The following is a 24,827-nucleotide window of genomic DNA, read 5'->3' as shown; positions in this document are numbered from 1 at the left end:
GAGGGGAGCATGTCTGGAGATGTAGCAAGGCTGCAGGTTCATCAGCTCTGCACCCGGACATACTACCCTCAGGAAGGACAGATTGATCAGGGAGCAAAAGTTCAGCAGCAGAAGCATCCAGAAACTAGGTCTCTGTCCAGAGGGCCGTCAGAGGCACCATGAGAAAGGCCACCCCTCACTCTTAAAGAGCTTCCTAGGGATCTTACCTGAGGCTGCCCACCCATGGAGCTCCCTCTGCCTGCCTTGGAGGAAGCCAGCACCAGCATCATCTCTGCTGCTCACACCTCTGGACAGAGAACCATCTAGAAACTACTGCTGTTTCATATGGCCCAGTAGGAACTGGCATCATACCTAAGGCCGCAGGCAGCCCTTGTACCTCCTGGTGTTCTGGGAGGTGACAGTCCCCTGGGAAATCAAGGTGGGGTGACTTCAGACTGACCCAGCAGGCTTGCTTTGCTGTAGGATTTCTCTGAGTCTCTGTTGTACCCTGTGCACTGAGAACTCACAAGGTGAAGGAATAGCCCTTGGGGAGGTCTCCCAAACTATCATAACCAAGACTTCAGGGGGCAGTGGCTGACAGGGATTCTTCATGGCTCTGGGAGATTGTGGGAAGAGCCAGAGGTCAGAGGTCAGATGTCCTAAGACAGTTTCAGCCTAGCCATGATATCTCAAACAAGAGATGCCCCCTTACTGGGCCTTGGTCTTTTCATCTGTAGAATGGGTCAGCTGCTTTCCCATTGAGCTGTTCAAGAGTGAAGTTAGGTGCACGAAGTAAAGCTGGCTACATGGGGGACGGACGCAAGCTGCAGAACCGAATGCTCAGGGAGTCGCAGGCCAGGGGGTGTCACACGAGGTGGTAGGGGAACCAGCAGCTCAGGAGGACAAACAGCAGAGCCATGAGTGGCCTGCTCACTGTACTAGAACAGCAGACACCCTGGGGAGGGAGGTTCGAACCAACACCTTTCAACAGCCACATGCTCTTGGCAGCACCAGGCTGCCCGGGTCACTCAACACATCCGTTAGAAACTACTTAACCGCCAGCATCACCGCAACCATCAGCACCACCATCAGTAGCCTCGGCGACACTTTGCATGGGGGTAGAGTTGTTTAGGCAGTGCTTCGCACCGGGCCACCGCTCAGGGACATCGACTTCCATGATTACTCAGAGAAACGGAGTCTAAAAGCACAGAACCCCAGAGCCCCCACGCTGCCGCTTCCCCACTCACCCCGAAGGCCTGGAGCAGCGGGGAGCCCTGCCTTCCAGCCCCAGCCACTTCAGGGAGTTCATTTTTTTCAGAAACTTCTAATTGTTTCCATCCCAGAACAGCCATCCCCGCTTAATGAATGAATTCAATATGCTCAGAAAACGCAGAATAAATCCTCGCCTGTGGCTCAGAATAGGCCTGCTGCACAGCTGCTGGGCCAGAAGCCAAGCCACCAGCTGGGGCAGGGCGGACAGGCGCAGATTTGGCCTTGAGAAGCACGTGGGAAGAGGGGACTGGGAGGAGCCGGGCCTCCCGAGCCCTGGGTCGGAGGGCAGATCAATGGAATCTCCCCCTTCCCCAGTCACGTGCCAGCCCACAGCTGTCCAGGGCAGGGCTTTGGGTGGGAACTCAGACTGGCGTCACACAGGATGAACCAGCTGTGTGGACCCTGCGCACGACAACTCCCCGACTGCATCTGTTCAGTAAGCTTAGTCCCTGAAGGACCCCCTGAACCAACCCAAGGCCGCGCCATCTTGGAACTCTCCTCTCCAAATCATCACTCGCCACCAGCAAATCCTTGTAGCGTGGAACCAATGAGGTGGTGCATCGGCAGGCAGCTGGGGGCCTGACAGCCTATAGCAACAGAGGAGTGGAAGGAAGGGAAGACGGAGGAGTGGGGAGACGGTGCCATGTGTAAAAGCACTTGGTGCTCTAGCAGAAGGCCTGGGTTCAGTTCCCAGCACCCGCGTGGAGGCTCACAGGTATAACTCCAGTTCCAGGCATCCGATGCCCTCCTCCAGCCCCCAAGGGCACCAGGCACTCGTGCAGTGCAGACATAACGCAGGTGAAACAATCATACACATGGAGATAACTGAAGCAACCAAGCGGTAAGAGAAAGGAGAGAGAGGGGGAGGGAGAGGTAGAGGGGGAGGGGGAGGGGGAGAGGGAAAGGGAGGGAGGGTGAGAGAGGGAGTGGGGAGAGGGAGGGAGGGTGAGAGAGGGAGCGGGGAGAGAGAGGGGACAGGAGGGGAGAAGGGGGGAGAAGGGAACTCTTAAGTTTCCCTTCATGGCTATGACAAGTACCATAACCAACCCCACTGGGAGGAAAAGGCACTGTTCAAGGCACTGTCTCCCCTGAGGGCAGCAGGACATGGGATGTGGAGGAGCTTTGGTGCGGAATCCCTTGGTAGTGTTTCTGGTTCTCAAAGACACTAATTGTGAGTGGACCCACATTGGTGAAAGGGCACAGAGAAAGGCACCCTAGACGGAGCAAGGAAGGCACTGCCCTTCGGCCATGCTTCCTGCTGTGCTCAGGGCCTCCCCAGCCTAGAGCACATCCACGCTTCCACACACCTCCTCCACCCCCACTCACACTGACTCTGCCAGCGTCCCACAGAAGATGGGGTGCTGGGCCCTTGTCATTAGAAACCTCTGTGCAGCGACCCTCTCACGGTCCCAAATTACAGCCCCATTCATCCATGGCCTGGCATCTTTACGACGGTGACAGGGAGGTGGTGGTGGCCTTGCACTTCACTTCTTTCCCACCACAGTCCCCACTCAGGCTTATATACGGCCTGACTATGTCATATATTAGGCAGCAGGTCAATGCCAAGCAGGCCGGCGAATTTAATGAAGGACAAATAAATTAAACACACTACTGGCCCTCACAGAGAGAAGAGGCCAAGCCACATAAAGCTGTAGACATAAGCGTCCCTCAGCTTGGCTGCCAGACTGGATTCTAGTTACCATGATCCTCTCTGTACAATGTGGAGGGTCAGCAGGGACAACGACACATGGGTCCACCCTCTGTGGAGAGTTACAAGGCCATGGAGTTTGGGGAGTAGACTGATGACAGGCTCCTGTTCCCTCACCAAGAAGGACTTCCTATTGATGACAGTCACATCTGGATTAAGGATTCCCGCGGGACTGTAAGTGGTCAGGTTCAACAGAGTCCATGTACTGGCTGGTTTTGTGTGTCAACTTGACACAAGCTGGAGTTATCACAGAGAAAGGAGCCTCACTTGTGGAAATGCCTTCATGAGACCCAGCTGTAAGGCATTTTCTCAATTAGTGATCAAGGGGTGAGGACCCATCTCATTGTGGGTGGGGCCATCCCTGGGCTGGTGGTCCTGGGTTCTATAAGAGAGCAGGCTGAGCCAGCCAGGTGAAGCAAGCCAGTAAGTAACATCCCTCCACAGCCTCTGCATCAGCTCCTGCTTCTTGACCTGCTGGAGTTCCAGTCCTGACTTCCTTTGGTGATGAACAGCAATGTGGAAGTGTGAGCTGAATAAACCCTTTCCTCCCCAACTTGCTTCTTGGTCATGATGTTTTGTGCAGGAATAGAAACCCTGACTAAGAGAGTCAGTCTCACAAGTGTGCTGACATGGGCACTACTGTCACATTTTACAGAGGACAATACTGAGTCCCCAAGATCAGACTATCACCTCAGCCGAGAAGGTCAGACTGGTCCCAGGAACACCCACAGCCTCAACTTAAAGATGTCCCCATAGGTCAGTGTCCCAAACAGAGTGTTGTTGGGGACATCAGGGGGTTGGGTGGAACCAAGGAAAGACCCATACAAAAGAGGGTGGTTCTCCTGGCACCCTGGCGTGAGCACAGCCAAGCAGATTCAAGGAAATTTTAGAGACAGTTCCCAAGGTCAACACTTCCAGATGCTGTTGGCTTTTGACACCACAGAAGAACATCTCTGAGCCTTGGTATCTGGAGCTCGGGTCTCTGTGTTTGCATGTCTGCCACTTTACCAACCAAGCCACCTCAAAGCCCCGGGCATGGAGCTTCCCAGCGGTCAACTCTGAACCCTCATGCACAGTACAATTTGCAAGAATCTAGTGGACGCCTCTCAGTGAAGAGCATCAGTGCAAAACTGTCACACTTGGTCACTTCACAAACCCTGCATCCAGTCATGAGACCCCTCATCTCCCCACCCAGACCATGCTGGTTCTGACTAGCAGGATCCAGGCTTCTGAAGCGAGCTGAGGAAGCAAAGGAGGATCCTTGATTAATGAAAATGAACCTAATATATTTCGGAGCGATCTGTTGTGACACAAAGCAGGGACGTTTACACATGACTGTGGGTTTTTAATAGCTGATTCTAGAACAACCCATTATGAAATCTTCCAAAGCTGAAAAATACAGTAAATCACGGGGCAGGGCTTCCGAGCAGACCGACATACGGCTCTCCATAAAATAATGTAGAGGGTGGGGTAGGAGGGGGAGGCAGAAGGAATTACTGCCGTAATCATGAGTTAATAAAATATTTATAGACGCGGATTTTTCTCTTATCCTGGCATGTCCACACAAGGGAAGCCCCTGAGTGCACATTGGAGGAAATTCCCACCTGTCCCAGGAGGAGAGCGAGTTGAGCTGAGCCCTTTTACCATGGCCCTGTGGTCTCCTCTGCAGTTGGGGGCAAAGAATACTCAGTTGGCGTGGGAAGGCAGGGCAGGGTGTCTGCTGGACTGGTCCACCATCTCCTCTACCTTCCTCTTCCTCTTCCCCCCCCCCATCATCATCATCTTCTTCTTCCTCATCCTAATCTTCCTCCTCACCCACCACCTTCTCCTCTTCTACTGAATCTGTCCAAGACAGCAGGAAGCCTCCTTCAGATACCCCCTCCCCAATCGAATACAGCCTGAGGCTGTTAATCAAGGAGCCCTAGCCTATCAGAGCCAAGTGTTGGTCATGAACTCCAGGGAGTGACCCCGCCCACATCTGCAGTAAAGCCAAAGCTATCTGTGTTCGCCCAAGGACCCATAATCTGAGAAGCTACCAAAGAGGACTCGAGAACCCAGAAGGCAACGCACATGGTGGCAGAGAAGAGGAAAAGGTGACATCACCATGGAGATATGCCAGAGCCACAGAGTGGACGGGAAAGGGCCTCCCTAGAGCCTTCATGGGATGTGGCTGCAGATAGCCTGCTCCAGACTCCTGGCACTGAGAGGAGAGAGGTTGGGTTCCTGTTATTTATGTCATCAAGATGGCGGACATTTGTCGAGGTACCAGACCATGAGCACAAATGGCAGAGCCCGGTACGTGTGGCAGGGACAGCCATTCATCACATGGGCAGCCCCTGCTCAAAGCTTAGGGCTGCTCTGGCCAGCAGAAGCCACTGGCAACTTAGTCATTAAAATCACACCCAACCCAGGGCTGGAGAGATGACTCAGTGTGCAAATCCCTGCTGTACTAGGCTGAGGACCTGAGTTCAATCCCTAGCATGTGTGTGCATGAACCGGGCATAGAGGCCTGATGCTAGCCCAGAGCTGCAGAGGCAGAGGCAGGAGGATCCCCGGGTGCCCCAGCCAGCCTACCCTGACCAAGCAGCTTCATGCCAGTGAGACACCTGTCTGAAAACCTGAGGAGAACAGCATCTAAGCAATCAATCCTAAGGTTTCCTCTGTCCTACACACATACATACATGTACACACACATACATGCATGCATATATTATATATATACACTACACACATACATATACACCACACATACACATATATACATGCACACATATACATTCATACATATATACATATATACAGACATGCAAACAGATACATACACACCAAGCACTACATATGCATGCACATACATACATACACACGACACACTACATTCACACACATGCATGTGCATACACATATATAAACATACACTATACACACATACATGAACACACATATGCACATGCATGTGCACACACACACACACTCACACACAATTATTCACAATTCTAAGCTCAGTCCCTTAGCCATGAGCTACATTTCAGGTGCTCCATGGCCCTATGTGCCTCATGACCACTGTGACAGCAGGGGTGACTTACAGGGTCCCATCAGTGTGACAGGTTCTCATGGACAGCACGTGTTCAAGATCACTGGGGAGCCCCGAGACACACACCACAGCAGATAGCTGCAGGAAGGACGGTACCTTTGCATGCCCCTGCCGCACCCAGGTGATAGATGGCCGCCAGTACCCGCCAGATGGCTCGCTGCTCTCCCTCCAAGATGCCCAGCAGCTCCATGGCACCCCGGAGCTGGGAGAATGCTGTGGCTGCCTTCTGCTTGTCTTCAGGCTGGGGGAGGGGAGAGAAGAGAAAGGCCGTCATGGTGGAGACTGGAATTCACAGCTCAGAGCCGAGGTCAGTCTGCCGGGCATACGGTCGGTTTATGGCTGCACTAAATTACCCACGGTTAAGCAGGGCTGATTTGGCAGCCTCATTGAGACTTCCAGGAAGGTGGTAAATGTCATTTGTGTCTGGTTTGGGGTATGGGGCAGGTTTTATTCACTCTGGAAGGATTTGTCAGGGCTCTGGTCTGGATGCCAGATAAAGGAGCAGGAGCACAGCCCTGGAGCCTCTCGAGGCAGAAGAGATGGGAACAAGAAGCAGCGGGTATGGGGACAGGCTGTATGGCGGACCCAGGTCTAAGTGGGACACAGGAGATCACGGAGGAGGAGCAGAACCTGGGGCGAGAGCTTGAAAGGTAGATTGGGGGGTGGGGGCTGGAGAGATGGCTCAGCGGTTAAGAACACTGATGCTCTTCCAAAGGTCCTGAGTTCAATTCCCAGCAACCACATGGTGGCTCACAGCCAACTGTAATGGGGTCCGATGGCCTCTTCGGGTGTGTCTGAAGACAGCGACAGTGCACTCATAGACATAAATAAATCTTTATAAAAGTTAATGTGGAAACTGATCATGTGTATGGGGCAGAGGGCCGCACACGGGGGCGAGTGTGACTGACCAGCGGAGGTCACACATGAGAGAGGTAAAGGAGGAAGGCAGGCCAGGCAGGCCCGAGACAGTCAACGGTCAGCCTAAGGAGCAATGGTTTCCCATCACCATGGTTAAGGACTGACACATGGACCCACTTAGATTTCTGGACCCATGGCAGACATCACTAATCAGTCAAGATCCCACAGCAAGCCAGACTCACTTCAGAAGGCCACCATTGGCCACCACACCCCAAGATCTACCTCAGGAGCCAACATGGGGCTTGCTTGGCACCTTCTGTGGGACAAAGGGAAATTTCTGGAGAATTTGAAGCAGAAAAGGAATGGCCCACTGGTAGGTTCGTGAGTTACTGAGCTTCAAGTGGCATTTTTTTTCTCTTTATTCTTCAGATTTATAGTTCTAATTATATTTGTCTGAATATTAAAATTAATTTGGAAGTTCTATGTATGAGCCATCTGGCTGAGGACACACTGCCCAGAAACCTGGAAGGCAGAGAAAGTGAGGCGGGAACGGGAGCCCTTTTGTCAATAACCTGCCACAGCACATAATGAGAGACCAATTTGTACCTGGTCCAAGTAGAGAATCTGGGTGACACAGGGCAGGAGAGCCTGTTAGAGCTGACAGGTCCTTGAATTCTGTAGAGTTTCGTGCCCAGAGAGGGCACGGCATAGGCCAAAGGTCACACAGCAAATTGACTGCAGGGAAGGCAGGAGGCTTCCCCAATTCCCGCCCACGCTGATTCTTTTCCACTCCAGCCGCCTCAGATAGCTGAGACACTGGAGAGGCTCCTCAGCCAATTGGAACAACATCAAAGCAGGTGGTGACACTGAGAGATTCGCCTTGGAAGCGTTTCAATTAACAGCAGAAGCATGTCCCACCTCTCTGTCATATTTCTGGGCCACCACAGAACCACCAAGTCCCTAGCAACCAGGAGCTGAGCCTAGCAACTGCAGCCGCTCCACCACAGCAGACAAGGGGGGAGGAAGGCGCCACCCAACAAAGGCTCGGTTATTTATGAGATTCCAAGGGAGCAGGAGAGGGCGCTCAGAGGACAGATGGTGAGATTATCCTGGATCCCAGTGTCAGCAGCCAAGGAGCACTGGATTTTGAATAACAGGTAGAGCCCATCACTGAAGCACTTAGCTTTCGTGAGAGGGGAGGGGAGACCCCTTTCTCTCTCCTGCAACCCATGTCTCTTAGGAAACAGAGAATGTGAATGAACAAGGAGAGATACTCCTGCCAAGTGAGAAGAGCTCAGGGTGACGGTTAGAGAGCCCATTGTTCTCTAAGCAACTCCAAATAATGTCCTGACCCATCTGCTCTTGGGTAAAAAAAAACCCGTGAAACCAGAAATAAGTCAGATGAGTGAATACAACACCCCCCAAGAAAACTGAGAAGCAGAAGAAGAAAGGCTACACGGGAGGCGGTGGGTCTAGAGCCCAGGGTGGGAGTATTAGACAGCAAGGAAAAAGAACAAGCTAACACTATACTCACTCCTGTGTGAGGCTTCCAAAGCCAATGCTGAGTCCAAGATATCTGACCTGAAAGCTTGCTCTTTGTCTGACGTCTGTCACTAACTTTAAAGTGTTTGAGACTGTGTGACACACACACACACACACACACACACACCCCACTGGTAGATGTCTTCCCTTGGGATGGCTGTCTGAGAAGTTCAGAGCACAGCATTGCACTTCATGGAGCCTCAGGCTACACCCGGCAGAGCCAGCACACAGTGGGACAGAGAAAGCTGGCCAGCTCAGAACATCTTCACATAGAGACACCAACACTGTCATGGCCTCTGGGGTCACGTGGACTTTAGTTTCCTAAGGAGCCTCCACTCCAGCTTCCAGAGTGACTGGACCCATTCACACTCTCTCCCACTATAGCATGTTCCCGCCGGCATTTGTGGGTTTTGTTTTGTTTTGACCACTGCTGTTCTGAGTGGGCCTTTTGTGTTTTGCCTTTTGAGCAGTGTGTGTGTCCATTTTATTCGTTCATTGTTGATGTGTGTTTTGATTTCTCATTTTTGGAGTTCTTTATGTATTCTAGATACAAATTCTAGACAATCCTCTGCCAGCTCTTAACACTCTGTAAGCTATGTTTTCCTTTTGTGTCCTCTGCTAGACATGTTTTGTGGGGCTTTTGTTGTTGTGGTTTGCTTGTTTGTTTGTTTCTGTTTGTGTCCCTTCCACAGGGTCCCTTTGCCAGTGTTGGTCTTGTTCCCTGGGTGACTGGAGTCCTACTGAGTGTTCTCCTTCAGCAGCTCTAGAGCGAGAGCCTCACCATCACACCACAGTCTGGGGTGCATCTGAAGTTGGTGTTTTAGGGGTGAGGAGTGGGGGCTTCGTCCTGTACATGGACAACTCAGTTTTCCCAGATGATGTCTCTTCCCCATTGTGTGTATTTTCCATTGTGGGTACACCGGCTCAGATCTGAGTATGTGACTACCCATTGATCAACACGACTGTCCCATTTGTTTTCATTATTCTGACTCTGCAGATTAACTACACATCAGGCGTGTGGCACCTCCCACGGTTTTGCTCAGGATCACTTGGCTACCCGGGGTCTCTTCTGCTTCTGCGTGAGGTTCAGGGTTGTCTCTCTGTCCGCGAGGAATGGCATTGGAACCTGGGTGGATTCGTCGAGTCTGTAGGTGGCCTCTGTACAGCAGCCACTTACAACATTAATCTGCCCATCCCTGAGCGTGGGAGGTCTTTCCATCTTCTAGTGACTTCTTCGATCTCTTCCTTACTGTCACGCTGCCAAAGGCTCTCATCTCCCGGGTTACATTTATTGCGAGGTGTTTGCTGTGGTGAACGGGGCCGAGACCTTCATTTCTTTCTCAGACGTTTGCCATTGGCTCACAAGAGGGCTCTGCCGTGTGTGTGTGTGTGTGTGTGTGTGTGTGTGTGTGTGTGTGTGTGTGTGTGTGTTTGAGGTTTGTGTCCTGCCTCTCTACTGAGGGTGTCTGCCCACTCTGAAATTTCTGGTGGGGTCCTATGGGTCATAGAATCACGTGACTGCAATGATACACCGACTCCCTCTCTCCTGCAGTCCCCTTCTGTCAGCTTCTAACTCGTTCTCCTGTGAAGAGTGGGGTGGAGAGGGGATACCTTGGGGGAAGGCTTTGGGTTTTCATGCTCAGCAGGTTTATGGGCTCTAACCCACAGCTCTAACTTCACAGTGCCACCAAAACAGCTTCTACTGCAGCTCCTCAGAACTTTTATCATGAAGGGATGTTGGATTTTCTCTAAAGCCCTTTCCGTATCCATGGAGAGGATCCTGTGACCTGTGACCTCGATCCCATTTATGGGATGTATCCTATTTACTGATTCACATGCACTGAACCATGCCCGCGTCCCTGGAGTGAAGACGGTTTCTCACGATGGGTGATCTTTCTCATTGCACTCCCGGATTTAATTTGCAAGTGTCTCATTGAGAATCCATGTGGCTACGCTCAGAGGCCACTGGCCTGCAACGCTCTTCTGTTGTCCGTTCCTTTATCTGGTTCTTCCTCTCTCTACTTTGCAAACTCCTACTCATCCTTCAAAACCCAATATCAGCCCGGCCCAGTGTCCCCTAGTTACAACAAAGGCTTCCCTGACTCAGGCCAAACATCTCTTTAAGTCACTCTCTGGTACCCACAGCCACACTTCTTCCTACGTATTCTCTCGTGTAGCTGCATTAATTTTCATGCCTGTCTTCCTCACTACAGTGAAGCCTCAGACGAGTGCAAGGGTCCTGACCTTTAACCCCAGCATCATCACAGTGAATGAGAGCAAAGGAAGCCAAGAAAGCAGCATTGGAAATGAACAAAACTAACAGCCAGCAAGTGAATGGTGGCTTCCTTTCAGGGAACCCTGGAGCACCCAACCTTCAGGGTCCTTCCTTCTCCAATCCTTCCCGCCCCCCATCCTCCACCCTATCATCCTCACCCTTCAACCTATCCTCCTCACCCCATCCTGCCCCACCTCTGTTCACGACTATAAACAGCAACCAGCAGAGGGCGCCCACCTTTCTCCATTGGCCTCCAGAGCGCCCACTACTGACAGACTCAGGCAGAACCATGCTAAGCTCTCAGGTCTCACCTCACTCTCTTCTACCACATCCTTTCTTGGTCAGGAACAAGTCTCACTTCCTAAACCAGCCCGGACCTTACCAAGGGGTCCAGCTACTCTGCTAGGGCTGCTGCCCCCACATGACCACCATTGCCAACTACAGACCTGAGCAAAAGGAGACAGCAGGTCACGGGACCCTCCATCACCTCCCTCCCTGGCCCTGGGACAGCAGTGCGCCCTGGAAGCGGCCACTTACCTTGGACCACAGGCCCATGCCGAAGGCACTGCTCTCTGCCATCTGGTGCAGGTTCAGTTCCGTCCTGGAAGAGAGGATTGTAGAAGTGGGGGTGGGGGGTCTACTCCAGCCCAAACCACACACAGCAGGAGGCGTCCCACTGCAGGGCCACACACACTACACCTCCTGGCTGCCCCAGGACACAGGCCTCCCTTCCTAATGACCCCATGCTCCAACCTCACACCGTGAGAGAGGGACTGGAGTTCAGAGTAGATGAAATGTAACTGAGCCCCAGTGCAGAGCCCTGACAACTGATATCAGAGACCCGGTCATGAGGTATCCCAGCCTCTTAGCTCTGGGTAAAGCTTCCCACTGAGCTTTCTTCATCCCCCTGTATCAGCAGACCCGCCTGACCCACGTACCCACCTGAGATCTACATCCAGTCCAGCCAGCAGCTGAGAGAAAACTTCAAAGTTCCCTTCCCCTTGGGGCTGCCGGGCCACACGGCTGTTCTCCAGAAGCATCGACTGTGAGTGAGGGGGAGTTGGGCAGTGTCATCTCTGGTCCTTCTACCCAGACTTGGTTCCCAAAGGCCCTACCAGGGTGTCCAACACTCTCTAAGACCTCACTAAAGGGTGACCTTGCCAGTAGCCAGGGTCCAAAGCCCCACAGACAATCAGCCAAGCCATGGGATCTTCCAGCTCCCAGGAAAGGCCAGAGGGACTTCCTCCCTGAAGCCTACAGGGGTGGGGGGTGGGGAGAGCAAAGGCCTCCGTTGATGCTAAGGAGCCAGATATCCCTGATGTGGGCTGTCACCAGGTGCTGTGTGGTCATTCTCTCCAAAGCACTCACTTTCCTTTCTGTTCAACTGGAGTGTTGAAGAGCAGGCAGGCCGCACGTGCAGCACAAGGGGAAAAGATTCTCTGTGGGTCTGTTACATTTCAATAAGCATCTGGGTTCTGCTCTTATTGCTTTGAACCCCCACCCCAGAGCCACACCATGCTAGCTGCTTCTAACATTCCTGGGTGTCAACACGCTTGTCACCCCAGGGTCCTGACTGGAAATGTGAGTGCAGGCCAGAGACGCCACACCTTAAAGAGCCTGTGCCCATCTCCGAGCCTCACCTGGAGCTGAGCAGCTGTGACTCGGCCGGTGGCATTGAAGTCCAACGACATCACCATGGCAAAGCGGGTGGCCCTACGGCTGTGGCTAGTGGACACACAGCCAAAGGCCTGGAGGACAGTGAAGGTGGCTCGGAGCTTCTCCACTGCCAGGAGACAGAGGGGGAGGTGTCACTTGTGCCTTAAGCAGGGCCACCTTTCTGGAGACCCATCCTGGTCTTCTGTCCTTGCGGTGGGATCTCTGAACTACAGTGTGAGTCCCAGCAGCTACCTCAACCCTGAGTTTTAAAGGCTTGGGTAGGATAGAGACGATCTGAGTGACTGGGGGCGGGGAGGGGTGGAGGTGGAGTATCCTCCTGATACCTTGTCAGCACTGGAGGGCCACCTGAGGGCCTGAAAGTCCTTGGATCTTCCCAAAGGTATTCTCTGAGTGCCCACAAGCCCTGTGTGCTATAGCAGACGCCTGGGTACACTTCATCCTGTCTCCCACATTCACATACACAGTGGAACTGCTCTGTGAGAGAGTCTAGGCCAACCCCACCCTTATCTTCAGCTCAGTAAGCTAAGTGCTAGAGTGATCACAGAAGGTGGGGCAGCAGGCACAGCATCTAAGAGAAGCTCGGGTGGGGACTGGGGGTTCTGCCTTTAGCGAAGTGCCCAACAGAGAGATAAATTGTTAAGCTTTTTCATGCTTCAGGAGACCCCTCCCTCTTTCTGGCATAGCTCTGAAAGTTTGACTAACTCAGTGTTTGGAATACACCTATAAAGCTGCCATGGTGGTATAGCCCAGTGCCATCTAGTGCAGCGCCGTGTGGGTTCCGGCGGGCAGTGTCCCCAGGATGAACGGACTCCATTCTTGGAGGGAGTAAGAAATGATGTTTATCTAGAGTATACATGAATGCACGCACACATGCACATGTGTGCTTCCTAGATAAATATGTGTCACGCATGTGTGTGTATGTGCGTGTGAGGGGGTGGGGGAAACGGAGGAGGAGGAGGAGCAGAGTAACATCTATGAAGGTTCTGTGGAGACATTGGAGTGTTACTGAGAACCCTAGTTAACCTCTCTGGTTTTCAGTGCCTTTATCTATAAATCTCAAATCATAATAGCTACCCCCCTCCTGTTCAAATCACAGAGCTTTTGTGGTTGGAGAAGAGCCCGGCACAGGGTCCCTGGAGACAGCCACACTGATGGCTATGACCCCTGTTGTCATTATTCGTGCTGATAAGGCCCACTGCACCCCTCCTGCGTTCCTGCCCCGCCTCTCCCCACAGCAGCACTCTCTAGAGCATCCTGGCCTTCTGCAGCTCCGTCTCCCCTCTAGCTCTCAGCTCTGTTTTTGTCTTTGCTTCTTGGACCCTCTGTACAGTGGAGTAGGCTGTGTGCTGCTCAAGGACACACACTCAACTCCCCTCAAAAAAAAAAAAAAATCCCTCAATCTGTCTTACACGATGGCTCCCAGCAGGTGGCAGCCAAGCTCCCGCTTCTAATTGTCCTACTGTGTGAACACCGAGACAGCCACCACGGTCATGAGAGGGATGCATTGTTATCCTGGCAGCAGCTTCCTGGGTCAGTAGCCAACACAGGACCCTTGTTTAGTGAATGGCAGCCGGACAGTAAAGTAAAAAAGGAGCCCCACATCTCCCCTCCCTGTTCCCATCCAGCTGTCACCCATGGGCCACCATACCTGACACCCTGCCGTCCACGCTGCCTGCCATGCCCACCAGGTGCTCCAGAACCTGCTCACAGCAGGTGGTCTTCCCAGCTCCACTCCGGCCCAGTGCCACAATGCTCTGGTCTCTCCGCTGGCTCAGCAGTGCCCAGTATGCACGCTGGGCCAAGGATGTTACATGGGCAGGCAGGCCATCCTGGCGGCCTCGGGGTACCTGCCACAAGATGACAGGTGGTCATGCCTCCCTGCCAGCCTGCTAAGTGTCATCTATAGTTGGCTCACCGGGAGCCCTGAGCAATGGATATGATCATTAAAGGCTCAACCAGAAGGAAAGGGTTCATTGCACCTGTTAGTTAAATCACTGGGTACGATTCACCTGCAATGAGGTAGCTGGGAAAACTGGCACAATTGATTAGTAATACTGGGCAGGGAAACCGGAAATGTCTATCAATTAGTGATGTCTGCCAGGGAAACGAACTGAGCCGTCTCCCTGGTCAAGAAACTGTGAGCACCTACTGCTGGGTTCTGATGAAGACACAGCATAAGACCCTCAGACAATGCAAGCTGGTGTGGCCTGATGACATCACTACCATGTGCTAGCTGGAGCTTCCTCCACAGAAACACATTACACGGCCACGAGAAAGGAAGATGTGGTCACAAAGATGCTTGCATCACAGGTCATACTGAACATAAGAGAAAGCATATCTAGGAGTTCTGGGGGAAAGCTCAGTGGTCAAGAGCAATCAAAAAGAGAAAGAGAGCACAGAGCCCTCTCTAAGTGATGGCCATGGCTATCCTGTGCAGGGCCATGACAAGCACCTCACAATCACAGGGAAGGGTCCGGATCGAAGTGGGTACATGTTGGGCTTCATCAAATCCGGGTTTTAAAGAGACAAAGAGCTGGATGTGGAGATATAAGCCTGTGACTGCAGTGTCTAAGGGGGCTGAGGCAGGAGAATTGCAAACTCGGGGCGTGCCTGGGCTATAGAAGGGTTCATAGACAGTGTGGGCAAGCCAGTGAGACCATCTCAGATTTTTAAAAGAGGGCCTGGGTGCGACTCCGTGGTACGGTGCTTGCCTAGTATGTGAGGGACCCTGGGTTCCATCTCCAATACTCCTAACACCGAGACAGACAGACAGACACACACACACACACACACACACACACACACACACAGTGGGGGAAGGAGGGAGAGAGGAGGGATAAAAGGAGGGAGAATGGGCAACTTGCTCTCTGGTGTATAAAACTTTCCCAAAGTCCCAGAGGAGCCTGGATGCTCAAGGACCAGGGGAAGACAAGAGTGACCCTGGAGCCCGGCAGGGGGTGAACAACTCCTCCAGGCTGCCAGGGTCAAGGAGAAGGAGGTTGTTCAAGCAGCCCTGGTTGTGTCAGGTGACCTTGACAGAGTCTACACAGAAACACCTTTGCAGACAGGAGAGGCCAAGGAGGCCCAGGTCTGTGGGAATCCTAGAAGGAACAGGGCTGGAAGCCCAAGGCCCTCAGGCCACATAGTGACCATGGGGCTTCAGTCTACCCTTGCCTTTTCTCCCTGAGACTTAGAGGAACCAGGACACATGCCCAGAAGGCCCTCCTCATCGCTCAGACCTGTAGTTTGGGCAAGCCAGGACTGGAGCCTGAGCCTGACCCCACCTTGAGCCTTTTATCCTCAACCACTTGGAACCAGCACTAGATAAGTTCTTACAGCAGGAGCCATGGGACAAGGCCTGCCTTACGAGATGCAGCTCAGAGCCTGGGGGCATCCAAAAATCCTAGAGTCTGAGCCTGGAGCTGCAGTTACCCTGAAGACTCATGTTCATGAGGACACTCCAGTTCCTGGCCCCCACTGTGAAGAAAACGGATGCTGCAGGCCTGATACCTATGGGCACCCACAGGCCTACAAGCGATGGCTTGGAGCTCTTGCAGAGTGCACAGCTGTACCATCTCCAGAAGGACCTGGACGAAGATGGTTCCATATGAAACTTGAGAGACAGGAAGGCTACGGGAGGGAAGAAAATGAAGCCCAGTGCCCCTCACAGGGAGATCCAGGGCAGTGCCACTCAGCGCCCTCCCTGTGCCTGTGTTTGCAAGTGCCTTTGGCTAATCTACAATGCCCAGTCTGAGAAGAGAGACCTGGAGTGGACATTACACCATGGGTCTGCAGTGAACACAGTGTGGCTTCATGGGCCTGTGTGACAGATGAGGGCCACAGCTAGGGAGCACCTGTCCATCTGTCTGCAGTTTGCTCCATGCCCCTGTCTGCCTGTTTGCAACCCAGGGTCCTGTAAGTCTGTCTGTATACAAGTCTCACCCAGGACCTACGACACATGCCCCTCCCCCAATGGCTTCTTCCAGCCCCATCCTTGTCCACAGGTGTCCAGTCCACTCCGGCCACCATGGGCTATTTACCATCTGTGGCCTGTCTTCTCTCCCATGGGGCAGCAGGGTTTCCTCAGAGCCCACCAGTCAGCAGTGAACAGCTGCCAGGGACAGGCTCCGAGGAAATCGGTGTAGCCCATGATCCACCACCAGGTGGCGCCATAAACCTTCAGTTTCATTACTAATTCCAACCAAATTCAATGGATAATAAATATCAGGGTAAACAGAGCTTCTGTCTCCACATGGAGGTGGGTGTATGAGACGTCAGAGGGTACAGCACATGTTAGAGCTCAGAGGAGCCGCAGCCTGGCCTTTGCCCCAGCTCCTCTTCTTCAGTGTCCATGAAATGGCTTCCCAGGTGGGTGTCACTGCTCGTTTAAAGTGTCACACCTCGGCTTTGGACAAGAGCTCACTGTTGCTCTCTAGGAACCGGGGATCACGTGGTCCTCCATGCTTGCTAAGTCCCCTATTCTCATCTTGAGCAGAGCTGAGGGTTTCCATGGTGCTGATACTCTCTTCTACACTACCCAGGCGAGAAGCCTTCCACCCATCTCTGCCCCCCGAGCATGGTCCCACCTCACCTTCCCTGAAGAGGGCACTGTGGTCGTCTGGGGCTGCAGGGCGATCAGATCAGGCCCCGAGCAGGTGTGTGGCAGCTGAGCCTGGTAGCGTTTCAGAAGCGTGTTCAAGACGCTGGATTCATTGACGCTGACCAAAAAAGCCAGGTCCTCAGCCTGGTCCAGCTCAGAGGGGTTGGCCTAAAGACATCACAAAGGATCTCCCCCAGATTCCTTAACCCCTACCCCACCAACACCACCACCCGTGCAGATATGTGCATGCACACATGCCTGCATACACACCCTCAGGCATACATGTGCCCGCATACTGCTCAGTCTCGTCATGTAAAGGGGCATGTGACGAAGACCAACGCACCCGAGTGTATCATGTACCTGCTTCCTATGGGTACATGCCTCTTCCTACGGGTACATCTCTCTTCCTACTCTAGACAGGCCCTGTGACATCCAGGGGTGGAAGCCATTGGCCAACCACCTCCCTTACCAACGTTCACTGGGCCTTGATCCCTTAGAGGTAGGGGCAAACCCCTAAGAGAAAAGTCGACTCCCAAACTGTGTGCCATTGGAACCTATGCTTCAGTGACTACCTGCCCAGGTAGCTGAGCTCCCTGGCATCCAGGGTGAAAATGGAAACATGTCTATGGAACGATTTTCACAAGATGAAAGGTAATCTCCTGCTCGGATCAGCCAGAACCATGGCTGCAGGAGCCAGCAGGCTTGTCTTCACAAAGGGACCAAAGATGCGGTGAACAATCCCGTGATGGAGTCCCACCAGCAGAGCCATGAGCACCATCGGCGTTTCCCACAACCTCTCCTGCATGGATCTGTAGGCGGGGGTAGGGACAGAGAGGACAGAGCAGCAGTGGGGAGGAGGGGCGGCTCACCCGGTGGACCTGCTCCTCGTCCACTTCGGTGACAGTCCTGTCTGCATCGATGCAGAGCCGTACCCTTCCAGCGGGCAGGTCAGCTGTCCCCTCATCTGGTTTAAGCACCGTTGCTGTGTGGGCAACCAGAGATAGGAGAGGAAAGGAAAGGGGGTAGAAGGGCAGGGGAGGGAGGGAAAGGAAGAGGAAAGGAGAAGGGAAGGGGGGAGGGAGGAGAAGGGAGGGAGAAGAGGAGGACAGGGGAGGGAAAGGGAGGGGAAAGGAAGGGAGGGCAGGGGATGAAAAATGAGGGGAATGGGGGGAAGGGAGGGGAGGGCAGGGAAGGGGAGGGGAGAGGATGACAGGGGAAGGGAAGGGAAGAGAGGAGAGAGGAAGAGAGAGGATGTCAGGGGATAGGAGGGGAAGGGAAGAGAGGAAGGGAAAGGAGAGGAAGGCAGAGGAAGGGAGGGGAAGGAAGAGTCTTTGAGCCAGGCCAGGAAGCTGGGGATTGAACTTGGGGAGAGACTGAAAGGTTCTATTGGGGTTCCGTTAACATAAAGAACCTCAACTGTCATGCCCTAAGCCAGTGGTTCTCATGTAGGTCATGACCCCTTTAGGGTCAAATAAGACCATCGTAAAACACAGATATTCATGGTACAATTCATAACTGTAGCAAAATTACAGTTATGAAGTACCATTGAAAATAACTTTATGGCTGGGGGTCACCAGGACACGAGGAACGTTGTCAAAGGATCTCAGCATTAGGAAGGCTGAGAACCGCTGCCCCAAGCCCTTAGAGACAAAGGCTAGTACTAAGCAGTCCCCTCAGAGGGTGAGGTCCACCGACCTGTCCCACACGAGTTCAGATCAGGATGATAATAGACAGACAGTACGAGTGGAACGCAGAATCACTTCTCAGAACACATCCTTCAGCCTCAACTGGTCAGCAAGAATGGACCTGGGATGGGGACTCTATGCCCATTGGGAGATACAGGTACCCCACCCTCATATCGATTTCTCCCCTATCTCCTTGTCTCGAGAGTGAAATAAAACTGGCTGAGGACTGACGGCAGGAAAGGCATGAGAAATGGGTGGGGACCCCCCCAGGCCAGCCTGAGCCCACTTACCAAGAGTGAACCGGTCCTTCTGTACCAGCCAAACTTTCTGTGCCTCGTACCATCTATCCTCAAAAGCCTAGGAGCAAAAAGAATGTCGCCTAACCAGCAAAAATTACCAGCCCCAGGTTTGATGTAGGGACCGCTGACTGCTCCCACGGGAGCTTTCGCTTTCACAGAGCCGCCAGGGCACGGTCCAAGAATCTACACGCGGTGCCATTGCAGAGAATTGTGGGTAACAAGGGACCCGGTAACCACTAAGTAGTATTAGGAGGAGACCAGGGAAGACATTTAGCCTGGGGAGGGGCCGCATGGAGCCTTGGGGCCTAGCTCTCGGGAGTACTCTCTGGAGGAATGCTGGGCTCTGACTAGCCCTCTGCCCACCCTGTAGCCTCCAGTAGGTCCTTCCCATCCCTCAGGCTCCACAGTCTACAGCCCCATTACCTGGTCGGAGTCTCCACTCTGGCCCCCTCTGTCTGGGTCTTGCAGGATCTGCTTCTCTTCCATAGGCTTCTGCATAGAAGGCCTTTCCATGCCAGTCTCAGGTACAGACTCTCTGCGACCTTCTGCCTGAGGCTCCGTGACGTCCACTTCCTCCGTGTGCACACGGGGCTCCTCGGCTCCCTGCATCCTGCTCTCCGGTTGACCCTCCCTCTTTGCAGCCTCTGCTGAGGTCCCCTCTGTAGCTATCCCATCCCGGGCCTTGCAGCTTTCTTCGGGACTCTGAGTCTCCGCTGCCACCTCAGGGAGCTCCCGGGTTTTCTCTGGTGTCACCAGCTTCTTCTGAGGTCTCCCAACCTTTCCCATCTTCGCTGGAGACTCGGGCTGCTGCCCCGTGGGCTCTGCTGGCTGCCCACAGCTCCTGTCTACCGCTAGGCTTTGCTTGTCCTCCATCTTCTCTTCCTTAGGGCTTTGCTTGTCCTCTGTCTTCTCATCCTTACGACGGGATTCTGTTACTCTGTTCTTGCTCTGAGGACTGTCCCACTTGCTTCTCCGACCCAAGGAACTTCCCCACTTCCTTAGGGGGACTGGGGGCTCCAAAGGTCTCACTTCAGCTCCTGCAACCTTCGGCCCATCCTCTTTTTCCATCTTCTTTGGGGGACCCCCTCCTTCTTTCTCTGCTGTTCCCTGCTGCCCCTTGTTTCCTGCCTCCTGAGTTTGGGACCTGGTCCCATGCTCCTCTGTGTTCTGAGACTCACCTTCTTTTTGCCCTTTGGTCTGGGGGTCCCGGCTCCCTTTTCCCTCTGTGCCCTGACACTTCCCACCTTTTATGCTTTGACCTGTATCTCCAACACCCCTAGTCCTGGTCTTCTCAGACATGGAGGCCTGGGGGTCACAGGAAGTCCCTGTGATCATCCCTTTCTTTGTCCCTCCAGAGTCTTTGGCTGGAGCTGGGGTCTTGTCCGTGGAGACATCACGAGGTTGGATCTTCTGCTCTGCCTTGGCCAACTCTGGATCCAGCTTGGCCACCATCAGCAACACATCACCCCTCCTCACGCCCTTCCTGAAGGGCAGTGTCCTTTTGGCGGGGGTTCCTGTGGGACCTGACTCCTGAGGCCTCTCCCCACTGGTGCTGGTCACAGGTGTGGAGTCCTTGTCACCAGGCTCCGGGGGCTGCTTGCCTGGAATGTCTGCACTGTCGTGGGTGGTGGATGAGCTGTCCTGGGAAGTCTGGCTTCCAGGCTTGGGGACATTGTTGGTCTTGTTGGATTGGTTAGTGGGAACTGCTGGGGTCTAGGAAAGAAACCACAATGTACTTAGCTGCTGCCCAACTGACCAGCAGCCATTCATTCCCAGGTTCACCCACCCAAAACCACCCAAGCCCTTCTGACATCCTCGGGATCTGTGCTTGGCAGTGCCTAGACAGGCGCCAAGGATCGACAGAATCAGGGGAAGGAAGGCATACTCAGGAATCCAAGAGAATGGAGTTCAACTCCACCTCTGCCTCTCTTCACTGTGTGGTGTTGGGTAAACTCCTTATCCTCTCTGAGCCAGCTTCTCAACAACAGGGTGTGTGTGATGGTTTGCCTATGCTCATCCTAGGGGGTGGCACTATTAGAAGGTGTAGCCTTGTTGGAGGAAGTGTGTCACTGGGGGGTGGGCTTGGAGATCTTCCTCCTAGTCCCCTAAGGATGCCCAGTCTGTTCCTGGCTTCCTTCGAATAAAGAAGTAGATCTTACAGCTCCTCCTGCACCATGCCTGCCTTGATACTGAACTGAACCTCTGAACCTGTAAGCCAGCCCCAATCAAATGTTGTCCTTATAAGAGTCGCCTTGGTCATGGTGTCTGTTCACAGCAGTAAAACCCTAACTAAGACAGTGGGTGTAAGGTCTGATGGTGCCCCAGCACACAGTCAGTCCTCAGTAGCTGCTGTAGATGTATTTGTTATGTTTCCATCTTGTACTGGCTGGTTTTCTGTGTCAACTTGACACAAGCTGGAGTTATCACAGAGAAAGGAGTCTCCCTTGAGGAACTGCTTCCATGAGACCCAGCTGTAAGGCATTTTCTCAATTAGTGATCAAGGATGGGAGGGTCCATTGTGGTTGGAGCCATCCCTGGGCTGGTGGTCCTGGGTTCTGTAAGAAAGCAGGCTGAGCAAGCCATGGGGAGCAAGCCAGTAAGCAGCACCCTGCATGGCCTCTGCATCAGCTCCTGCCTCCAGGTTCCAGTCCTGACTTCCTTTGGTGATGAACAGCAATGTGGAAGTGTGAGCTGAATTAACCCTCTCCTCCCCAACTTGTTTCTTGGTCGTGATGTTTGTTCAGGGGTAGAAACCCTGACTAGGACACATCTCCACCCTCCTGATGAGATCATCCGGAGAGACACGTTCCCAGCAGGGTGCTGCTGCAGGGCGGTCCTATCTTCTGGGAGCTCAGGCCCCTCCATAACACTACATAACAGACGCATGCTGTGTGGAGTTTTGCAGGCTGAGTATGGAAAGCTCTTCTGGGATCTCAGAGGCGGAGGTGGGGGAAGGGGTACAGCTTCCACTCCAGCCATCCAGGTTCTCAAACAGACTGCCTGCTCCATCCAACCTCCCAGCCATTTCCCACCCACCAGCCGTCCTTTTACAACTGATCAGGACATTGGTGGCCACCCCAAGTCTACAGGAAGTCCATTAACACACCCTCAGTTCCTCCGAGCCTTTTCAGGGTCCATCTGACTACTCACCTCACTTTTTGGCCACACTGGATGGATCCTAATTCTGGCCCACCCACCCCTTCCCTACACTCTCATGCTTGTTCATACTGGTCCTGAAAACCAGCAGTCATGACCTCTCTCCACCCCTCCTGTCCACTCTGTTTCCTGTACCTTACTCCCCCTCCCCCGCCCTCCTAGGCAGCTCCAGAAAGAGAGCTTTACGTGATCTGGCTCTGCCTCTACTTGGCCTGGTGACCTTGGGGAAAGCGTCTTGGCCTCTCTGTGCTTTGATCTCGATCTCTGATAAGCAGGTGTGATTTCCGACCCCACTACTGCACGCCACGATAGGGCCACGATCACTCAGTGACCACTGGTGATAGACAGGAACATTTTACATGACCTCTTCCCTACCCCCCTGGTAAGTGTGGCCAGTCTCTGTTTATGCCTTAAGTCAGACAGGAGCAGACACAGGGCCCAGTCACCCTGTCGGTCTCTTCCATGAGAGCCAACTGCTATCCCCACAGCTGCTTCTAGTCAGTTGTGAGCGGCTTGCTGACACAGAGAAGCCCTGGTCACTAAACAGGTGCAAGCATATGTGGCATAAATGGGCCAGGGAAGAGGAGGAAGGGGAGAGGGAGGAGGGGGAGAGGAGGAGGAAGAAGAGGAGGGGAGGAAGAAGGGGAGGAGGAGGAGGCAGGATGACTCTCTGGATTTAGTTCAACACCTGGTTTTATAAGCCCAGGTCCTCCTAGCCCAATCCTGCCATTACTCTCTTTGCCTCAAGGGGGCACTATAGAGGCATCACAGGGATACTCCCAGGATGCACTGCTCTCCAAGCCTGCCTTCCTAGTGTCCAGCCTTGGTTTCCTGCCCAGGCTTTGGGGCTCTCTATATAAAGGGTTAGACGTAATCAGGGCTATGATGACACTGGCTCTTCTGTGGACTAGTTTTGGCTGACGATGCCCATTACCATTCAGAAGGGAGAGTGGATGGAACAAATGACCAGGATCTACAGCCTGCCTGGGATTAACCCTTCAGTTATCGGATGGCGGATGTTTCAGAGACTTGGAAGGGGCTGAGGGACCTGCAGCTGGAGGACACTGGTGTGTGGGACCAGCAGCTCAGGTGGCTGACCCAGAAGGATGCCAGTACTTCAACATCAGGCTAACCGAGGCCGGGACATGCCAGCAACTTCTCCGCTTTCATAAATGAACTGCGGCAGGCCAGTGGCCCTATAACCACGGCCACTCAGGAGGCCGAATGGCAGGAGTAGATGTTCCAGGCCAGCCTGGGACAAGGAACTAATTCAGTGGCACAGAGCTGAGCCGGAGGCAACTGCTGGTGTTTGGGAACTCATAGCCGAATAAGTCAGGTGATCAAATGAGCTCTGCATGGTCTCAAGAAAAACAACCATGGGGGAGTTAAGAAAAGTAGACCCTCCAGAGGTGGGTAATTGGAGATGGGATTTTCAGCTCACATAGGAGTTCAACAGAGAAAGTGGAAGAATAGGGCAGGACAGAGAGAACAAGGATAGAATGACTGACTCAGGACAGTATGGAGAGTATGAATGGAAAGGCACCCATCACCTGCCCCACCCCACACCGCCCGCCCCGCCCAAACCACCTCACCCCACCCCCACCCTGTCATTCACCTCTACTTCCGGGGAGGTGAGTCCCGCCTCCTTCCTCCTCCTGGCTTCTTTGGACTCTTTCTCCGTCTCTCGAACCAGCTGCTTGATGAAGCCCCCAGGGATGACGGAGAACAAGGGAGGCGGAGAGGATGGAGGGGGGCTCTTGTCCTCTTCTCGAATCTGTGTGTGGAAGCAAGCAGAGAGGTGAGAGTGAGTCTTCGGGGCCAGGGCTACGCCGCACAGACTGTGATGCAGCCTTGGAGGAGCCTCGGGAAAAGCATGAGAGAAAAGCTGAAGGGCTCTGAGGGACGCCAGGAGGCTGGGACGGTGTGGGGAGACAGAATGCACCAGTGTGACATTAGAGGTTGCACGGGAGAGGCAGCTTCAACCCGGAGAGTCTCCTCCTGAGAGGAACCCAAGCCACCTCTCATAGCAGCTTCTGAGACGTCAGGAGGGGTGGCTCTCACACCAGTCTCCCCTGCCTCGTGCTTCTGGCTGCCAAGGGGTCACTGGAGAAACTTGAGGAGAAGATATTCTTCCCGCCTAAGACATGGATACTCCCAGGGTGCACCACACTCCAAGCTTATCTCAGTGGTACCTCCCAACTTCTTAAAGAAGCCTCCTGGAGACTTGAAGTATGATAATAGATTAGTGCTGGGACCACACAGAGGCTGGGAAGACCCTTTGCCATAGCCTGTGCCACCAGTTTTCCTCTCTGTGGGTTCTGTGTCCCTGGAAACAACCATGGACCAAAAAAAAAATCCTTTTTTTTTCTTTTTGGAAAAAAATAATAGTGTCTATGCAAAGGGAAGAAAAGAATAGAAGGGGAGGGGAGAAGAAAAAAGGAGGGGAGGGTAGCAGAGAGCAGGGAGCCCTTAAGGGACCCTAAGGAAAATGTGAATGAGATGGAGGGATAGCCAGGTTAGGTAAGAGCCCTTGTCCAGGTCTCTGTTGTGACCAGAGTTAGATCCACAGAAACCCTCCAGCACTAGACCAGCAGCCAACAGCCCACCTCTCTCCTCCCCTCAACTCCATGCCTCAGCTCTCATTAAGTTGCCATGGAGTATAGATAGGGCACCCTCATTCCCAGC

The 24,827-nt window shown here is 53.3% G+C and overlaps 1 protein-coding gene and 1 long non-coding RNA gene across 2 annotated transcripts in view; one reads left to right on the top strand and one right to left on the bottom strand.

Moving 5' to 3' along the window:
• Positions 1-24,119, bottom strand: part of Myo18b (myosin XVIIIb) — a 193,066-nt gene extending 168,947 nt beyond the window's left edge. Inside the window, exons 1-10 of the mRNA XM_006249578.5 lie at positions 23,758-24,119; positions 19,410-20,699; positions 18,978-19,044; positions 17,872-17,984; positions 16,994-17,170; positions 14,051-14,249; positions 12,366-12,508; positions 11,668-11,768; positions 11,263-11,326; positions 6,147-6,291 (exon numbers count right to left, since the gene is read on the bottom strand). Of these exons, the coding sequence (XP_006249640.2) occupies positions 6,147-6,291; positions 11,263-11,326; positions 11,668-11,768; positions 12,366-12,508; positions 14,051-14,249; positions 16,994-17,170; positions 17,872-17,984; positions 18,978-19,044; positions 19,410-20,438 (2,038 nt within the window). The 5' untranslated portion in view covers positions 20,439-20,699; positions 23,758-24,119. The remainder of the gene's footprint in view (positions 1-6,146; positions 6,292-11,262; positions 11,327-11,667; positions 11,769-12,365; positions 12,509-14,050; positions 14,250-16,993; positions 17,171-17,871; positions 17,985-18,977; positions 19,045-19,409; positions 20,700-23,757) is intronic.
• On the top strand, positions 1,483-3,512 carry LOC134481310 (uncharacterized). The gene is made up of 2 exons (XR_010056820.1): positions 1,483-2,092; positions 3,404-3,512. It is a non-coding gene; the product is annotated as an uncharacterized LOC134481310 (long non-coding RNA).
• Positions 24,120-24,827: the final 708 nt, after the last annotated feature.

The sequence above is a fragment of the Rattus norvegicus genome, chromosome 12 (assembly GCF_036323735.1).
Source record: "Rattus norvegicus strain BN/NHsdMcwi chromosome 12, GRCr8, whole genome shotgun sequence".
Taxonomy (NCBI): Eukaryota; Metazoa; Chordata; class Mammalia; order Rodentia; family Muridae; genus Rattus; species Rattus norvegicus.
Note: the sequence above shows the minus strand (reverse complement) of the source record. Positions and strands in the feature narration are given on the sequence as shown.